Source organism: Rhinolophus ferrumequinum, chromosome 23, assembly GCF_004115265.2.
Source record: "Rhinolophus ferrumequinum isolate MPI-CBG mRhiFer1 chromosome 23, mRhiFer1_v1.p, whole genome shotgun sequence".
NCBI lineage: Eukaryota > Metazoa > Chordata > Mammalia > Chiroptera > Rhinolophidae > Rhinolophus > Rhinolophus ferrumequinum.
In genome coordinates this window covers 9,929,775-9,944,976 of record NC_046306.1, presented here as the reverse complement: position 1 = coordinate 9,944,976, position 15,202 = coordinate 9,929,775, and the positions used below count along the sequence as shown (strand labels likewise).

At 47.9% G+C, this 15,202-nt stretch overlaps 1 protein-coding gene across 1 annotated transcript in view; it reads right to left on the bottom strand.

Annotated features, from left to right (window-relative positions):
- Positions 1 to 8: 8 nt before the first annotated feature.
- Positions 9 to 15,202, bottom strand: part of KCNB1 (potassium voltage-gated channel subfamily B member 1) — a 78,595-nt gene continuing 63,401 nt past the window's right edge. Inside the window, exon 3 of the mRNA XM_033095164.1 lies at positions 9 to 4,469. Within this exon, the coding sequence (XP_032951055.1) occupies positions 2,460 to 4,469 (2,010 nt within the window). The 3' untranslated portion in view covers positions 9 to 2,459. The remainder of the gene's footprint in view (positions 4,470 to 15,202) is intronic.

Sequence of the window (15,202 nt, the reverse complement as noted above, 5' to 3'; positions counted from 1 at the left end):
TTACAGATAGCATCAGCTCTAAAAATATCTGAATCAGAAATCAAAACTATTTACTTTTATCAAAAAGCATTTGTTTGTTTTCCCTGAATTTTCACATTTGTGCTGATGGCGGACGTAAATGGTGACGAAAACAAAGAAGAGACACATGAAATGGGCCCGGGAGGAGTGTCCCTTGGCCATTCCTCCATAAGCCCCCAGCCCGCACTGTGTGCTCAGCAAAGCCCCCTGGGAGTGCTGCTGCCTCCTCTCTCTGGTGTGTCACTAGCACAGGATGACCTCACACTCTCTCTGTCCCTTAAATCCTTTGGCATTTGCTGTCAGAGTACTCTGAAGATACCTCGGAAGAGTCAAGATACTTGGGCATGCATTGCCTTTGTTAATGCAGCAAGGAACGGGACTGTCCCCTCTTGGAGGGATCCACAGTCCTTGGAGACGCTGAGAAGCAGTGTGACCTGGGTGCATATTCAGCAGAGAACGCACATGTTTAAGGGTGGTGGAATGACCGCATGTCATCATACCTGTGAGAGGTGGCCCAACCTCATGCCACCGTAAGGAGGGCAGGCAGAATGACTCTGTGATATTGGTGTACGGACAGGTGGATTGTGCCATTGTACCAACAGGCAGACCAATAACATATTGTATGAAGGACAGCTGAATGATAGCATGTTTCGTTCCATTGGGAAGACATATCCCTGTTACAGTTGAGGACTGACAGATCTACACTATTGTACTTGGGACATCATCCATCAAAATCATATTAAGAGAACAATATCAGTCCATTGTACTAAAGACAGGCAGATCAAAAACATGTCATCTTTACTGACAGATGGGCCAATAGCATGGCATCACGCTAACCAGTGGCTCAACCCAAAGTTACTGGACTGAGGACTAGCCAGCAACAGCTTGCTGTCGGACTGCAGTCCAAGCAAACCAACGCCAGTTCATCAAACTAGGACAGGAAGACCAACACCAAGAAATACACCGGAACCGCTCACAATGCACACAAATACTTATTGCTTTTGTCTGTACTGGCTGCATTGATGGCTGCAGAAAGGAGAGCTGAGCTTTTAATACAGACAGTGACACTGAAAACACACCAACAGCTGGTTGACAAGAAAGAACAGAGGAAAACACCCCAAGTCCAACCGTCTATTGTATTCTTCTGAGATGTGCATGTTTCCTGTACACATGACTTTCTGAGCAGCCCCACTCAAGGGCCAAGTACCCCTCCTTGCAAGTGGGGAAAGAGGAAGCTCCAGAGGGGCAGGGAAGGTGCCCACAGACTGACATAGCAGACAGCAATACCAGCACAATGTCACCCACTGTGGCCAGACACAGGCACGTAGCATCAACCCACCTGTAGTCCCAAAAAGTGGCCCGCGGGAAATAGTGCTTGTTTTAAAGTGCAAGATGTTGACACTGTCCCTGGTAGAACCTATTTTTGAAAGACATAAAGTGTTTTTTATTTTAACTTGAATACCACAGGAAACAAACCCAAATTGCTATTATAGTAGATGCTTTTCCTGCCGCAGCAGGAAGTATTCAAAAGTCTGAACTGGGCATTTCAATTGAGGATTTTTTCTTTCTTTCATTTTGCAGGTAAAAAAAAAAAAAAAAATTAAAAAAAATCAGATTTTATTCTGTTCTTCAGTAACATACAGTCTTTTTGAATAAACTATTTCTTTTGCATATTTGACACTTGCATATCTTTTGAGTCTACACTAGTGACGTACAGAAAACATTTTCCTTCTACAACCCTCAAGCAATACTCAAGAGTTCAGACTATTGGCTGGGTGTCTGCCTTCTGAACCCTTCCCAGATTGCCAGAGGGCAATTAGAATTGAGTACAAGTGGTGCAACTCACCCTGATGATATCTCAAAATAAAATCTCAGGTACTATGAAATACTGAAGTCAATGAAGACGTTTGAGTAAGGGTTTTGCGCTGGGATCATGGCTTGTGATGCAGACACAAGCATTCCCTGTAGCCTTCGAACAGGGGGATCCATCCAGGAGGTGATGGAGAGGAGTTCCTAGAGGTGTCCAGGCAACACCCAAAACCAAATTGGTCAACCCCCTCTTTCAATACCAGCCACTCGTTCCAGCATCCTTCTCCAGCGGAAGCCAGAGGGATGGAGGTGTTACTCCCAGAGGCTGTGATGGAGAGCCACGAGAGAAGAATGGGGAGTAGGTGGCCTTGGTTATGTCTAGAATGTGGTAGTGGCGGCTGCGAGTTCTGCTCGTGTCATCTCCCCAAGAGGGCAGTGGAGTTGTTACAAGGAGGCGCCATATCTTATGGCTTGGCCAGCTTCTTTCCGATGGACCTGTCGTGACTCTCAGAGTCTTAGGGAGTTTCCTCTGGAGTCTGTCTCTTCTTTCTGGGGCTTTGCAGAGCCTTTCTGTTTCAGAGTTCACGCAGAAAAGCTCTGTGGCAGGTAAGCTGAGCAGTATTCCCCGCAGTTCAGATGCTCGGATCCCGGGTGCTTCCAGGGGCTCCTCCCCCTGGCAACACTCGGACATCGGGGGAGATGTGGTTCTCAAGTTTGCACTTTTCCTGACCACTGGGGGCTTTTCCAGTCAATGCTTCTGTAGAATAAATACAGTTCTGCCTTAAAAACTTAGGGGAGGTGGGTAAGGGCGAACTTTCCAAGTGGTTCTTCTCTGATCTCGTCCCGACACTGAACTTGGGACTGGTCCTGCCCTGGAGGCTCCTGGGAGGGCTGGAATCCACACTGTACAGCACCTGCCCTTCGTCATCTGTGTCGGCGTCAATGTACTGGTGGACACCCGCTTCGAAGTTGAATGCTATTGCTGTGTGTTTCTCAGGTGACCGGGGGGGTGTCCTAGCACTTGCTGTGGTGTAGATGGAGGACTCCGTACTCATCACAGGCCTGTCCAAGAGTGTGGCACATTCTAGTCCAGCGACGGCAGCTGCCGCACCCCCCCGGTTCCTGAGAGAGTCGTGGTACATCCCCAGAACGGGGACCAAGGGACTGGGATCACCATCCATGAAGTTGACTTTCAGTGCTCGAAGCTTCAAGGGGTTGTTGGTTTTCATGGAACTCTTGGGGCTCTCGATAAAGAAAGTAGAATGATGGCTGGCGTCAGGGGCGGGGTTGGCCTCCACAAACCTACCACCACTGGCGCCCAGAGCTCCCCGCCAGACCATCTCTGGGGCCATGCTGCCCCCAGTCTTGCTGGGGAGTGAGGCCAAAGGGCTGTGGGAGAATCTGGTGGCCTCAGGGAAGTCCGTGGCACAGCTAATGAAGCTATCGATGCTCGACATGCTGCGCATATCGATGGCCCCTTCTGTACGAGTGGGCAGAGGGGCTACGGGGCTGGGGATACTCTCCATTTCAAGTTCTTCCTTTGGTTTGCTCTGTGTTGCTAACTCCTTGGTAGTAAGGATGGGCTGAGATTGGGTCTTGGCCATCTTATTGTACATGTCTTCCAACTGCTGGACGTTCAGGTGCTGAGGACTAGAAGATGATCTGGCCTTCTCAGGTGAGCCCTGCTCCTTGGTTTCAAAGGACTTACTTGAGCTGGTTTCAGAGAGTGTCCTCTTTGTCCATTTCCACTTGTTGGGAGACAAGTGATTATCTTGTACTTTGTCCTTCTTCCCCATGTTCTCTCCAGTTTTCTCAACTTCAATGTCCATCATCTCGATGCTGCGGGCAAAAGCATCCTTCATGTTCATGGATACAATGCTGCCATTCCTCTTGGCTCTCTCCAGAGCCTCTCTCCGCTTGATCGCTTTCTCCTGCCTCTTCTGCTCCTTGTAGAACTCAGAGAAGTTATTGACAATGATGGGGATGGGAAGTGCAATCACCAGGACCCCTGCAATGCAGCAGAGTCCCCCCACAATTTTCCCCAGGAGAGTCTTGGGGTAGATGTCTCCATACCCAACAGTTGTCATGGTGATAGTAGCCCACCAGAAAGAGGCTGGGATGCTTTTGAACTTGGTGTCCTCCTCATCCTTCTCTGCAAAGAAGACAAGGCTGGAGAAGATCATGATGCCCATGGCAAGGAAGAGGATGAGCAAACCCAGCTCGTTGTAGCTCCTCCGCAGGGTGAAGCCCAGGGACTGGAGGCCGGTGGAGTGGCGGGCGAGCTTCAGGATGCGGAGAATCCTCATGATGCGGAAGATCTGGACCACGCGACGGACGTTCTGGAACTGGAGCACGCTCTTGTTGGACTCGGTGAGGAAGATGGTGACATAGTATGGCAGGATGGCCAGCAAGTCAATGGCGTTGAGTGGGCCCTTGAAGAACTTCCACTTCTTGGGCGAAGACAGGAACCGTAACAGGTACTCCATGGTGAACCAGGCAATGCACACGGCCTCCACGTGAGCCAGCTGGGGGTTGTCTGTGGCCTGGCCAAACTCATCAAGGCTCTGCAGCTCTGGCAGCGTGTTGAGTGACAGGGCAATGGTGGATAGGACGATGAACATGATGGAAATTATGGCAAGGATCTGCGAGAAGAGAGTTGGAGAAAAAGTGGGATTTAGTTATCAACCATGAATGGCGTGATCACTCTAATACCTGGGTCTGCAGGACGCTCCTCAGCGTTCAGGAGCATTTCACATTTCACTGGTCACTGACTGAGTGGACAGCTGAGCTAAAAACATAATTTATTCAAATCCATTTATTGTGCAGATGTGGAAACTGGTTCAGAGCATTGAAATGATCTAGCCCAGGGGCTGGCAAACTTTTTTTTATGAAGGGCCAGATAGCAAATGTTTTAGGCTTGGAAGTCCATGAATTCTTTGTTGCAGCTACTCAATTCTGCAGCTGTCGTGTAAAAACAGCCCTAGATCGTATATAAATGGATGGGTGTAGATGTGTTTCCATAAAACTTTATTGACAAAAAGAGGCAGTGGATGGCTTGGACTTGCTGAACAGTTTGCTGACCGGTGGTTCATAACTATTATGGGCTGGGATTTTCGCGTCACAACACGATGCTAATGATGGTGAAAATAATCACCCTTCACGAGGTGCTCATCCTACGCCAGGCATTGTGCTTATAAGCACCTTCCAAACAATACCTTAGTTCCTTCTTAACAAAACCCCCAGGAAGCACTGCATCTCCAATGAACGGATGAAGAAACTTCAGCTTCCAAAGCTCGTTAAGTGGCAAAGACGGGATTGTAACTTACGGCCACGTTAGAAATCAGACGAAAGCTATGGGCCGTTTCGCTAGACACACAAGATTTTGCAGGTGATTCCCAGGCAGGCATAGATGTCCAGGGTCCGTGTCATTAACTTACGATTGGGACTATGGACTTTTTGAGGCTCAGGACCACAGTTTAATTACCTTTGTGTCCCCTGGATCAAGAAGACGGTTTGGGCCAGAGAAAGGGCTTACTGGATGTTGGAAATTAACGTTGAAATTAGTGGAAACTAGCCCAGCCTGCAGTTTATACAGAAATGCAAGCAGATGTACCAAATTGCTCTGAGGGTCTTTTTTCAAAAATACAAATCCAATCACATCACTCTCCTGCTTAATACATTTCTAGGACTCTTCAGGACAAAATTTAAATCCTTAAACTTGTCTATCAGCCCTCCTGCCCCCATATGTCCTCTTCTCGGAGACCTGCCCTCTCCTGCTGCTCCTGCTAAAGGGCTGGGCTGGTCACCATGCTTGTACCATTTGATCCTGGCTGCTGCTGACTGGCCCAGAGATAGACAGAAACTCCAGGCTGGGCTCAGCCAACCCACTGTTGAAACTCTGAGCTCAGGGATCCAGGGAGGTGAATGGATTATGGGATGGTGAGACTCCGAATTAAACGGTCAAGTACTATCTAGCCTTCAGCCGGCTTCGTGATCAGCCCAAGATTCAAACAAGTGTCTCTCAAGTTGTAGGGGACAGAGAAGCAATTAAAAAAATGAGAGAAAGCCAAACCTTTGAGAAAAGCCCAAGAATAAAGGGAAGGGGCAGAGAGAAGGAGGAGTGAGGACATAGGAGATTCAAGAGAGGGTGTAGAGGGCAGCAGTTAAGAGCTTGGGCTCTCGTATCAAGCTATTTTGGGTTCAAGTCCCAGCTCTGCTACTTCCTTACCTTCAGCCAGTTATTTAACCTCTTTATGCCTCAGTTTCCTCATCTGCAAGATGGGATGATAATAACAGTACCTACTTCAGAGAGTTGCTGTGAATATGAAATGCATTAAGACATGCAACGCACTTAGGACAGTTTCCAGCAGCACTTAGTGAGTATCTGATGAATGCCAGTTATCACCTTGGGGGAGTGTCTCAGCCCACACCACCCGTCAGCCCAGACCACCCCACCTCCAAGTGGCCCAGCTAGTCTTTGCTTCCTGTTCTTGTTCTGGAACAGTCTGCTGTATCCTGTACATAAACGCTGCTTAGGTGAGTGTGAGAAGCTTCTGTCCCCTTCAGTGGAATCCCCAATCAGGACACATGGTTGTCAAGTCTCTCTGTATTTGACTGTCCCCTTTCTGGCTTCTCCTGCCACAGGTTCCCAAACTTCCCGTTTCTGTAGCTCATGTGTGGGTCAATTCTGCATGTCTGTGCCTCTTCCTTTCCTCCCGATGAATTCTAATCCATCTTTTAAAATCCAACCATGTGCTCCATCCCGTCCCCTCTGAAATCCTCCCTACTTTCCCCAGGCAGGGCTGGCCACTCCATCCTTTGAGCTCCATTGTCATTTTGCCATACCTTGGGCTACATACCACACACGTCCTGTTACAGGGTGTGTGTGTCCATCGCTGCCCAGTATCTGAGAGCTCTAAGCAGGACAGGGATGAGTTCTGAGGCTTATCTCTGCATGCTCAGCACCTTGCCACGTTCCCAAACTGTTCGTTGGCTGCCGCTCAAGTTCGCAGAGCTACGAGTCGAAGGATCAGGACCTGCATTCAGTTTTTAATTTGGCAACTATTTATTGATCTCGTATATGTGACGCACTGAGGACACCACAGCCAGCAAGAGAGCTCTGGGGTGTTTCTAGGCCAGCTCAGAATACGAAAGGGAGCATTATGGGTTGTAGTGTTTCCCCGGCCTCAATTCTACCAACGTCTTGATTTTTTTTTTTTTCGCTCTAGTCATGTCCGACATGTCCCATGTCTTAAAAAAAAGCTCTTGAGTTTTACTTTCTTGATTTACACTCATTGAACAAGACAAATTCTGTAATCATTATAAAATAAAGTATCTGATATGTACAAAAGTAGATCTGACTTATATATACTGTATTTACAAACCATAATCGAACACCTGTGAAGCCACCACTCACATTAAGAAACAGAGCACGTAACAAGAACACTGACACTTCCTGTGTGTCCTTCTCCACCCCAGCGATCATCAGATTTCTTTCCCATCCCTTTGCTTTTCAGTATAGTGTTTAATACCAATATATACATGCCTAGACAAATTATTGTTTCATTTTGCTTGGTTTTGACATCGTATTGTATGTGTTCTGCTACCTAGTCTACTCTTCCTTGAATAGTAAAACAAAAATAAAATAAAATAAACAAACCCCACTCACCTTCTTTATTTAATTTTATGCTCATTTTAGGCTAAAATAAACTGCTGCTTCTGCATGATAGAGATATAGGTATTAAATATTCATTAAAACAAATATGTGATCATTGGAATAAAACATTTTGGCAGCGCACTTTGGGATTTCCTACATTAAGGTTAGGAGCTGGGTTCCAGCTCTGCCTTTTATGGGCTGGGTGGCCTTGGGCATTGAAAGTTTCCTGGCCTCAGTTTCCTTATTTGTAAAATGTGGATGTAACAGTGGCTCTTAACTGGGGATGACTTTGACCCCCAGGGGATATTTGGCAAATTCTACAGAAATTTTTGGGTTGTCGCAACTTGGGAAGGGATGTTACTGGCAGCTAGTGGGTGGAAGCCCCGGATGCTGTTACATGTCCTACAATGCGCAAGACGGCCCCACAATGAAGAATTATCCGGCCCCAAATGTCAATAGTACCAGGTTGAGAAACCCTGGGATATACCGATAGTCAACCCCACGTAAGTTGTAGGGGTGGAGTGGGGGCAAAGGAGATTGTGCAGATGTAGCTACTACTAGCACAGGACTAGCTAAGTAGGCACAGAATGGGTCTGACGTTATGGGGCAGCCAGCCAGGGCCTTGGGCTGAGCCCCAAGGTTGCTGCTGCAGCCTCTGACTCCTGCTAGGAGGGAGCCCGCAGGAGAAGGCGCAGATCCCTGGGGGGTCTGCTCCTTTAAGAGCTGGGAGGTCATGTTTCCCCCAGAGGCTGGCAGGAGAAGCCTGCTGCAATTTCTAACCCCAGACAACTCCAGGGAAGGCCCACATAATTGATGTCTGCCGACAGACCAACGCATGAATTATGCACCCAGCCATTGTATACTCCTTAGGGCTGTTGTTCTAAGGCGGGCACCCCCTTTGTACCTGCGAATGTGCCCTCGTCCCTCCTCTCAGCTTAGGAAAGAAAAAAAGGGGGGCAGAGGCCCCACTGGGTCCTGGGGGGCGGGGTACCTGCTGCTCAGGGTTGGGTTGGGAGGGTCAGAACATATCAGGCCCTTTTCCTGGTGTGTGTGTGTGTGTGTGTGTGTGTGTGTGTGCATGCACGCGCGTGCACCAATCAAATAACATGTACAGCAATGCAGCCTGAGGGTCTTCCCTGACCCACCCCTCCTGGCCCTGCCCACAAGATTGTTCTCTCTTCTAGATCCCCTAGAGTCAGGGCCACACTTCCTAGCTGGGGAACTTCCTAATGTGAGTTAAACCCTCTGTGCCTCAGCTTTTTCACCTGTAAGATGGGGGTGTATGTCATTGCAGGGCTGCAATGAGAATTCAATGAGTTCATAAGGCCCTTAGGTGAGCTTTTATTGCTTTTATTACTCCACAGGCTTACATTGATTTATAAGTTGGTTTGGGATTTGGGTTGAGTCCTGGCACTATTATTCCCTGGCTGTGTGTCCTTGGACAAATCACTTCCCCTCTCTGAGCCTCCATTTTCTTCCTTCTAAAATGAAAGTAATTGAGCATTTATCACATAACAGCCACTTAATATATAATACATTATTAAATTATTATTTGGGCAATTTATTGTCATCCCTACTCCCAACCCCAGACAGGTTGTTTTTGGAGGTCCGGGACTAGGTTCACGGACCCCAGGGCCTGGCTAAGGCAGCAGACATCCTACAAACAGCCTCAAACCCAAATGAACAGTGTTCATCTGGTCTCTGGAATGGGCCCCAGGAGTGGCGGACCAGCCAGTACCTTGAGTACTTTTGGCCTCGGTTCAGGCCCCTGACCAGGCCTCTGCATTTCCAGCCTTGCTTTCCTGGGATCTGAGCCCAATCAGGTTTGGGCAGGACTCCAGGAACCCGGGGAGCAGAGGCAGGAGCCAGGACCAGAGACTTAGAGGCTATCCCCAAATTCCCTCCCTGCAAGGAGGTTCTGGATCCTGAAGCCCACTGGTCTGCACCAAATGGAGGAGGCAGCTTTGGTCTTCCAGGAGAAGAGATCTGGGAAAAGCCAGACCCTTCTCATCCTAATTGTCAGCTCTGAGGGCTGATCACAGGGATGTCCACCTTTGGCAATCAACACAGACTGTTTATCATTTCCTCTGTGCAATCCCCTGCTCTTCCAGGAATATGGACGAGTCACAGAATGTCCATGCAGAAAAGGGCCCAGGCTCCTCTCTGGAAGATGGGCAGACTTAAGCAGAGAAGGGAAGTGACTCGTTCCTGGTCACACAGCCTACTGGGGTTAAATCCGTACAGTGACACTAGAAGCTCCGGCAAGCTGAGAGCTGTAGCTAGTATTTGGGGGTTGCGAACTGCTTTTCATACATGTGCATGCTGATAGCAGTGTTATTCGTAACAGCCAAAAAGTGGAATCAACCCAAGTGTCCATCAACTAAGGATTACAAAATCAAACTGTGCTATCTATATCCATACAATGAGTATTATGCATCCACAAAAGGGATTGATCGAAGTAATGATATGTGTTACAACATGGATGAACCGCCAAAACATTATGCTAAGTGAAAGAAGCCAGACACAAAAGGTCCCATACTGTATGATTCCATTTTATGAAATGTCCAGATAAAGCAAATCTGTAGAGACAGAAAGAGAATTAATGGTTGCCAGGGTGGGGATAGGATTAACAATTAATGGGCACGAGGGATCTCATTGGGATGAGGAAAATGTCTTGAAACTGATTTAGGGTAATGGTTGCACAATTTGGAAGATTTACTAAAAGAACAATTGACTTGCACACTGGAAATGGGTGAATTGTATGGTATGTAAAATAAGCCTCCATAAAGTTATATAAGAAGCTGCTTTCCATAAAGAGTATCCCATCACCTTTAATCCTCACAACCACGTTGACAGGTCACAGGAAAGAAGCAGGAGCCTTGCTGTAAACCTTGCGATGGCTCCCCAAGCTCTTGGAGCAAGTCCCAACTCCTCTGCATTTAATTGCTATATGTTTATTGAGCACTTGCTAAGTGCTATGCTAGTTGCTGGGGATGCAGCATGGATAAGAAAGACAATTTCTCTGGACTCAAGAAGCTGGTGGGGAGAGGCAGACCAAAAAACCCATAAACCAATAAAGGAGCAAGATGATGACAGTTAGTGCTATCTGCTATGTTACTGAGAAAAGCAACCTGGGGGTATCAGTAAAGAAGCATTGGAGGTGTCCACATGAGGCTGGGTGGTCAGGGCAGGCCTCTCTCAGGAGGTGCCCTGGCTGTTGAGACTTCAGGATAAGGAGTGTGTTACTGGAATATCTGAGCGTTCTGGGCAGAAGGGACAGCTTGTGCAAAGGCCCTGAGGTAGCAAAAAGGTTGGCATGCCAAGCAACAGAAAGATGGTCAGTGTGGCTGGGGCTGAGTGAGCAAAGGGGAAAGTGGAAGGAGATGAGGTTGGAGAGGCAGGAGGACCTGGTGAGGTATGATGAAGAGATTTGGATTTTAGAGTAAGACCACCTTTTCTTCTCTGATCATTTCCTGTATTTCCCATTGCATATTTCATACTGAAGCCTGGCAAAACCACTTACAGTTCCCAAGGCGTACCACCATGGTTGCTCATATCTCCAGATTCTCGCCCATGCTGTTCCCTCTGCCTAGAGTGACCTTCCTCCCCCACTTCTCCTAGATGATTCTTACATCCTGTTGACCTTAAGTCTGGGTGGGGTTCGGCCGTCTTCTGGACTCCTACAGCCCCCGAGCTTCTCCCATCATAGCACTGATCTCGCTGAGCTGGAAGAGTCTCCCCTGTATCTCACAAGAGAACGTGAGATCCCTGAGGGCCCAGACTGGTTCTGTCTTGCACGACTGCATCCCTAGCTCACAAAACAGTACCTGGCACAGAATAGGTGTTTCCTAAATAGTTGAAAAATGAGTGAACAAGCAAGTGAATGAATGGAGCCTCAGAGATGAAGTGACTTTTCCAGGGCCATGCAACTTGGAAGTGGGAGACCCGGGACTGCATCTCAGGTCTGGGAGTCTCCCAAGGTGTTTTCAAGGGCATAGGAGGAAGCGGCTTCTGGGCCATCAAACCTTTGTCTCCTTTTATGGCGCTTCCGCTTCCCCCAGCTTTATGGGGAGATTACAGCCAGGGAGTTTTAATTATAAGGGTCACTGGTGTTGATCCGATTAAGGGGATTGGGAGCAGGCTGATGGTTTTGCCCTCCTGTCCTACAGGTAAGTGGCCACAGGTTGGGGGTTAATGAGAAATTCAAGTCATGAGCCTGCAGGGGGCGCTCCTGGACACAAAGGGAGAGGAATTCAGGGATCTATGCTTGGACAACCGAGAGAGGCCTTGGGGTGAGCCGGCAACAGCGGCCTTTACCACGAGAGGGCAAGTGAGTCACAAAGGTGGAAACAAGGTGCGTTGGCATTGCTGGGGTTGTCGCAGACATTATCAACCAGAGGTGTTGAGCTGAGAAATTCATTTTTACTTATTTGCCCAAGTTTCAAAACGGAGATTTCACATAAAAATCCAGATTTTCAGACTCCCTGGGTAAATCAGGTGATGTGTCTACACTCAACCTCCATCCCAGATGGCAACCATTGGCTGGCGCTTAAGAGCCAGCTGCTGTGGGCATGGCCCACTAGCTTACCATAGGGCCCCTTCACTCCTTTCAATGTCTGTCAGGTCTCTGTAGGCATTGGGTTGCAATCCTCAACTGATGCAATTCTGAAGACAGCAACCACTGATCACTTGCTACCATATACAAAGAACTTTCCAGACAAGATCTGCATCAATTACACAAGCCGGGAACCTAGGGGTCACACTTGCCACACCCACTCTATTCTTTGCCCCCATATCCAGTCTGTTACCAGTCTGGCTCACACACATCTTTAGATCTGTTTTATTCTCTCACCTGCAAGCCATCACCATGTCCCAAAACCACTATCACCTCCCTTCGGACCATTGCAAAAGGACATCTTTCCGGTCTCCCCCAAGCCACTCTGGCCTACTGTGGCAGAAACCACTAGCTGTCCCCGATATCTATTCTTCCTTCTTCTATTGTAATAGAGTGTGAGCTGGACACAGGGCTACTCAGAATAAGACGATGTTTCCCAGCTTCCCTTGCATTAGATGCGGCCATGTGACTAAGTCTGGCCAATGGAATGTGAACAGAAATGATTCCCGTCCTTTCTCTTTTTCTTCTTTCCTGCTGGCTGGGAAGCAGGTGTGATGAGCAGAGCTGGAGAAAACTATCTTGGATCTGAGATGGAAGCTAATCCCAGCCTTACACTGGCCCTTTACTGAAAAAGTTTACCAACTCCTGGTCTGCCTCATAACATCTATCTTGTTTAAGCCATTGTACTTTGGGGTCTCATGTAACAGTCAGTCTATACTCTGTCTAACTCTCCAGCCTGGTTGTGTTCCACAGTCCCCTTTGCCCTTCAGCTCAGGCACACTAACCTTCCTTTGGTCCCTCATAGTCTCCGCGATCCTTCTTGCCACAGGGCCTTTGCCCATGCTGTTCCTTCTGCTTGGAATGCTTTTCCCTCCACCCTGCCTGGTTAACTCTTACTCACCCTTCTTGTGTCAGCTCTGGCATCACCTCCTCAGGAGAACCATCCCTAACCTTCCTGACCAGGTCAAATCCCCAACTGCAGGCTCTCTTAGTACCATATCCTTCTCTTCACAACGCTGTCCAACTTGCAATTTTACAATGATGTCCACCTCTATAGAATGTAAGCAAGTTTAGGGCAGGGATTGAGTCTGATTTTTTCTCAATCTCGAATCCTCAGAGCACACCGTAGGTGCTTAATACATATTTATGGAACGAACGATCTCATTTCATCCTGAAAACAACCTGCAGGTTGTGCTGTGCTCCCTCGCCCATTTTATAATTGGGGAAACCGAGGCTTAGAAAGACAGCATCCAACATGACAATTAGAGAAGTGGCAGAGGCAGGGTTTAAAAGCATATCTATTAGATTCTGAAGCCCCTCTTTATTTCTTAACACCTGAGAACCTTTCTTATGCCAGCATCCTGAGGTCTGGGTCATGGTGTTCAACATATGCTCTCACTGTAACCATCTCCTCTAGGTGACCTGACTCTTCCCAACGAGCTCTGGGTTGGGCAACATCTTCCTAACAGGCCATGAGCCTTGCCAAAGAAGGAATTCTGGGAGCTAGTGACATTACAACCTTCTGCTCATCTGAGGACAATGCCTCTGGTTATTGTGGGGGGCTTGACTCTGGTCCCTGCAGAAGGAGGAGTGGTGGGGAGAATTGTGGGGCAATGTCCTTCCTGCTTGAGTGATTGCCAATTCTTGATATTTGCTGAGAGCATGAGGAGCTGAGGAAAGGACTGTCAGCCTTAACAGTGATGAATGGCATCGGTTCATCCTGCTGCAGAGAGCAGTGTATTGAATAAAAAGCAAGGCGTATGGGAAATGTTAGGCAAGGACAGCATGCACAGGTTCTGTGGAGCCACACACCTGTCCCCTTACCTCCCGAGTCAGGCAGGATGGGGAGTGGGGAGGTAGTCTCTGTGAGCTTGGCCAAGGTGGCTGGGATTGCTAAAGGAAGCCAAACATGTTAGTCTGGATGCTGGGACTGGGTTCCACTCTGGCCAATGTCAAAATGATGGCTCTGTGAATGGTCGTTCCTGACAATAGCCACATCTGCTGGTTAACGTCCAATGTACATTTAGAAAGAGGCATTTGAGTGCCTCAACAATGATGTTTCTCATGTAGTTTCTTTGTCTCACTAGAGATTCCTACAGAGGGGAAGTGGACATGGGGGTGGTCGAGAGACCTACTTTCTAAGTCTGGCAAAGGCAGGGGAAGGTACAGCATGGAGAATTCACACTGGACTGTGCCCAGAAGTAATACCCATCATTCCCTCCCCTGACAGCGAGGTCTATGAGCGATACCCTGCCTCCCTCATGGGGAAGCAGTAAATGCTTTGAAACTTCTAAAATGCTTCATGACAGGCTAAGGAGATGGTGTCTAACATGGGTGTGTGCACCTGTGATGGACTGGGGTGCAGACAGAAAGTACTGGCATTTGATGAACAAGTTCTCGGGATCTGTCAGACAGCACTATACCTCGAGTCAACAACTGTATTGGACACTAAACATTTTGTTAAGACGGTTCATGTCACGGTAAGTGTTCTTACCACAATAAAACAAAAAATGAATAAAACAATTGGGATAGATGTTTTTAAAAATTAAAAAGCATTGGAGGCAGACCCAAAAAAGTGACGAAATACTGGCATTTCTACTTTTTAATGTAAAAATAGTAAAAGAAATCAAATTTTACTAGCTTTTAGTCTCTGAATCAATATGGCTCACTTCTCCTGCCCCCAGGAAATACCAGACTTCCTGGGGGCAGAAGTGCCCTGAGGGAAAATAGGGTGTCTCCACTTGGTGGGTTGGCAAAGGAACCCTCAGATCTTTGACTGCGGCAAAGCAGTGTATGCATGCCTGGTGTGAAGAGCCTCCGAGCACTCATTCCTATCTGGTTCTGGTCTTCTTCCTGGACACACCGAGAACTCTCTTCCTCTGCAGAACTATGTGACTAATTGTGGCCAATGGGCTGTGTGTGGGGATGATGTAGACATCACTTTGGGGCTGCAGCATTTAAGAGTGGGTGTGAGTTCTCCACACTCTTTCTTTCTCTCCCCTCACTACATGAACCAATAACGTGAACCACACAGTACCCCTTTTTGATTAGGCCAGTTTGGGTTGGGTTTCTGACACTGGCAAATAAAAAGTGACGTGGCTAAC